The 4,710-nt window shown below is 38.0% G+C and overlaps 1 protein-coding gene across 2 annotated transcripts; it reads left to right on the forward strand.

The window, feature by feature from the left end:
• Nucleotides 1–1,950: 1,950 nt before the first annotated feature.
• Nucleotides 1,951–4,383, forward strand: LOC136227524 (putative receptor-like protein kinase At3g47110). Of its 2 annotated transcripts, XM_066016216.1 has the most exons (2): nt 1,951–3,826; nt 3,936–4,074. In XM_066016216.1, exons 1-2 carry the CDS (start codon nt 2,029–2,031, stop codon nt 3,941–3,943), a joined length of 1,806 nt encoding a protein of 601 aa, XP_065872288.1. In that variant the 5' UTR covers nt 1,951–2,028; the 3' UTR covers nt 3,944–4,074. The 2 variants fall into 2 exon arrangements, with proteins under 2 accessions (XP_065872288.1, XP_065872287.1); XM_066016215.1 differs by having other exon boundaries at nt 1,951–4,383.
• The last annotated feature ends 327 nt before the right edge of the window (nt 4,384–4,710 follow it).

Here is a 4,710-nt window from a genome sequence, read left to right on the forward strand (position 1 = left end):
AATTAAATCAAAGCACTTAAATTTAATTGTCTTAATCATGGGATTAACTTAAATAATTTTATCAAATCAAAATCATGTGGAAAGGTGTTTCAATAAATGGGATTAGTATAAATGGAAAATGGCAGGAAACTGAAAACTGATGGTCTAAAAATCCAGGTTCAAATCTGATTACGGTGAAGTTGAGTGTGTGGATTGGTTGGGCTAAACCAGAGCGGGGGTTCAGGAAACTCAATTTTGATGGCTCGAGAAAGATGGACTCATGGGCGATTACAGCGGGGGTGTGATTCGTGATGAGAATGGGAGGTGGTGCAGCGGATTCCTTCAGAACATTGGGACAGGAAGTTCGTTTGAGGCAGAACTTTGGGGAATTATGTCGGGATTGAGGTTTGCGTTGGAACTGCAAATTAGAAGACTAATAGTTGAGTCAGATTGTATGGAGGCTGTGAACATGATCCAGAGGACCTGCCCGTTACATCACCCATCTCGTACCCCAATCTAGAATATACAGCAGCTTCTAAAAAGGTTTGAGGAGATACATATCAGCCACATTCATCGTGAAGCCAACAGAAGTGCGGACTGCCTGGTGAATTTGGCCCACGGCTCCATTCTGGGTTTGAATACCCTTGATCAACCTCCCCTGGAAGTTCAAGATCTTCTTCATCAGGACTATATGAGAGTTTCTTCCCTTAGAAATATAGCTACTTAGTGTAGTCATCTGTTGAGTGTGTTTGTTTTGTTCTGCTGTTTTTTCTTCTTCTTTCCTCTGCTGTTTCTTTTGCTGTTCTAATTCTTGCTGCTATTCTACCAATATATATATATATATATATATATATATATATATGTCATGCTTAATGAAAATATACTATATAACATAACCCAAATTGAAAACGACTAAATGGTATAATTAGTACATATTTGGGATAAGATTATTAAATAATTATATGCATGTATTTTTAAACATTGATTCATTAAGTTAACCTAACTGAGAAAGAACGAAAGAAAGAGAGTCTCTTTCTCCTCCTTCTATGCGCCATGTTGCCTCCTCTCTCTGTCCCATTCGTAAGTTCGTAGATTTTCGTATCTCCTTTGGATGTGCTTTGATGTAGTTGATACTTGACCGCTGACAGAACCAAAATTTGTTTTTATATTACAATCAATCTCAATGAATTCCACGCTACGAAAGATAACATGAGAACTCGTTCTTATATTATGTGATAATCATGTCACATGTAGAATTCCAAGTCAAAAAGTACAATGCTTTATTATTTTTATCCTTTATTATTATTATTTTGTTATAAGCAAAGGAAAATAAACTAAAATGCATGTTGTGGTGTCGGGGTATAAAACAAAAGTTGAGATGTAATTAATAAAATGGAATATAGGAAAATACTACTAAATGAAGAAAGAAGTCAACAAGTCTCTTTCCATTAGCAGTTGACTTCCACTATTTATCACCATAAAAGGGCGGCCCGGTCGCATTACGCGTCCCCGCTGAGCGAGGGTCCGGGGAGGGGTCCCACCACAAGGGTGTATTGGGGGCAAGCCTTCCCTTGCCAATTTTAATTGGCAAGAGGCCGCTCCTAAGACTCGAACCCGTGACCTCTGGTCACACGGCAACAACGTTTTACCGTTGCGCCAAGGCTCGCCCTCTATTTATCACCATAAATGAGTAATATTCCATTCTAACTTATAAGTGTAGGCAAGAGCATGACTTAATTGCACTTGTATCAACATCAATCATATCATCTCATCTCATCTGTGTCTACACCACTGGCACTGAACTGACTCAATTATGACTATGAACATTCTCATTTAGCTCTTTCCAAGTTACTTACAGATGACATTGAGATCACTTGGATTGAATGTATTTTATCACATTTAGAAAATGAATTCAAGAATATTGTATGCTCAAACTATACTACTACTCTTTTAACTTAGTCTGCTGTTCAAACCAAACAGATAACTTGGCCTTACTTGATTTCAAGGCCAGAATAACACAAGATCCTCTTGCAATAATGTCCATGTGGAATGCAACCACTCACTTCTGTCAATGGTACGGGCAGACACCAGAGAGTCACCATCCTCAACTTGCAGAGTCTCCAACTCGGAGGGTCTGTATCCCCTTCTATTGGCAACTTGACTTTCCTTAGAGACCTCAATCTCTTGAACAACAGTTTCACCTACGGAATACCTTCCCAAATTGGCAACTTGTTTAGATTGCAAACACTAAGGTTGGCAAATAATTCATTTCTGGGTACCATTCCTTCTAATATATCTGCCTGCTCCAAGCTTCGACATGTTAATGTTGCTTTCAATCATCTGGAAGGACTAATTCCAGACGAATTCGGCACATTGTCCAATCTCCAAGTTCTTTCTATGCAGAAAAACTCCTTGTCAGGAAACATTCCTTCCTCTCTAGGGAATCTTTCCTCTCTCGAGGTACTATCTGCACCTCAAAATTCTTTTTTTGGACAAATTCCTCATACTTTAGGCCAACTGAGTCAACTTCAACTTTTGTCTTTTGATGCAAATAATTTGTCTGGAACACTCCCTCCTTCAATCTTTAATATCTCATCTTTAGTATTGTTTAGTGTGGTAGAAAACCGCATTGAAGGAAAGCTTCCTTCCAACTTAGGAATCATCACTCTTCAAAATCTCCAGGTTTTTGCCATTGGAAAAAACAGATTTAGAGGATCCATTCCTTCTTGTTTTTCCAATGCCACAAACTTAGTTTGGCTCATAATGGGAAAAAATATGTTAACTGGAACAGTACCTTCCCTTGGTTTGCTGTACAAGCTTAAGATACTAGGCCTTGGCTACAATTATCTCGGGAAATCGGGTGCTGATGACCTTAATTTTCTCTCATCCTTGATCAACTCAACAGACTTATTGCAAGTGCAAATATTTGACAACAACTTTACAGGGGTTTTACCTGAATCCATTAACAACTTCTCAACCACCCTATCTGGATTCCAAATATCTAACAATAAAATATCAGGGACAATTCCCTCAGGAATCTCCAATTTTGTCAACTTGGAGAGGCTACATATGTCTAATAATCAGCTCTCAGGTCATATTCCCATTGATATTGGTAAATTACAATCGTTGAAGATTGTAAGTTTATCAACAAACAAAATTTCTGGAAGTATTCCATTTTCTATTGGAAATCTGACGTTGTTGTTTGAGCTGCGATTGTATGATAATAAAATTCAAGGAAGCATACCTTCAAGTTTAGCTGAATGCCGAAATTTGATGTTATTAGATCTTTCCCTAAATAATCTCAATGGAACCATACCCCCACAAGTGATTGGTCTCTCATCCTTGTCAATCTTTGTAGACTTGTCTGCAAATCACTTCACTGGTTCTATTCCCATAGAAGTAAAGAATTTGAAAAATTTAGGAGAGTTGGGCATTTCAGATAACTTGTTGTCTGGAAGAATTCCTGATAGCCTTGGAGGTTGCATAAGACTTGAGGTCTTGGCCTTGCAAGGCAATTTCTTCCGAGGATCCATTCCCTCTTCGTTGAATTCGTTAAGAGGCCTTCGTGTTTTGGATTTTTCTCGTAACAATATATCAGGGGACATTCCAGAATTTTTGCAGGGTTTTCGGTTGTTAGACTCTTTAAATTTAGCCTACAACAACTTTGAAGGGGCTGTACCAGTAGAAGGATGCTTCAAGAATGCAAGTTCAACATTAGTCATGGGGAATAACAAGCTTTGTGGAGGTATACCTGAATTTCAGCTACCAAGATGCAGCATTGTAAATCCAAAGAAGAAAATTAGCCTTCTCTTCAAGATAGTAATCTCTTCTGTCTGTTCAACATTAGGTATAGCATCTGTACTCAGTTTTGTTGTCTTTTGCTGTTTAAGGAAGAAAAAGAAAGAGCCTGATTTTGACTCTCATCCGAATTCGCTTCTGAATGTATCTTACCAAAGTCTTCTAAGGGCGAGGTTGCAGATCCTAATCTTGTTCAGAAGTGCAGAACTAGCAATCAAAGACCTGACGAATGCTTGTTTCAGATATTCAGAATTGGAGTTGCTTGCTCAATGGAGATACCTCAACTACGGATGAAAGTCAATGACGTGGTAGCTCAGCTGCATTCAATCAAAGCCAAACTTGTTAGACCTAGAAGAAATCGACACTGATGATGAACCATAAAACTTGTTTTGGAAAATCCTATTTTGTTGGTTAAACTTGCTGATTGTCATATTAGTTCTCTGGAATGAACAACATTTACTTCATTCAAATGCACAATAGGGATCCAATTTGTTAAATAATAAAGTCACGTGATGACTTAAGTCAGGTCATGTGGGTCATGTGAGTGTAGTTAGTGACACGGTGTAGTTTTGGTGTATCTGTTAGAGAGGTTAGTTTTGGCGGGAATGGTTAGTTGACTGTTAGGAAATCTGTTAGACAGATTAAATAAACACCTGCACAATTAGATCTCTATATAAGTCTGTAAACGCTCATTCTTCTTCAATCAATAAGAATACGAATCTTTCTTATCAATCTCTGCTTCCAATTTAACATGGTATCAGAGCTTTATGGTGAAGATCCATCATTTTTCCGCATCCAAAATTCTGTTTCATGAGTAAAAGAAGGAGATCTTTTGCTGAGGTGCTTCGATCAACAGTAAGCACAGAAGAAGATTCAGAATCTGCAGAGATCAACAACAATCAAGAAGATTCGTCACCAACAATTGAGCAATTT

The sequence above is a fragment of the Euphorbia lathyris genome, chromosome 4 (assembly GCF_963576675.1).
Source record: "Euphorbia lathyris chromosome 4, ddEupLath1.1, whole genome shotgun sequence".
NCBI classification, from domain to species: Eukaryota; Viridiplantae; Streptophyta; class Magnoliopsida; order Malpighiales; family Euphorbiaceae; genus Euphorbia; species Euphorbia lathyris.

Excerpts from the sequence above, each read along its gene's own strand:
- LOC136227524 (XM_066016215.1), top strand. The coding sequence starts at position 2,029 with ATGCAACCACTCACTTCTGTCAATGGTACGGGCAGACACCAGAGAGTC.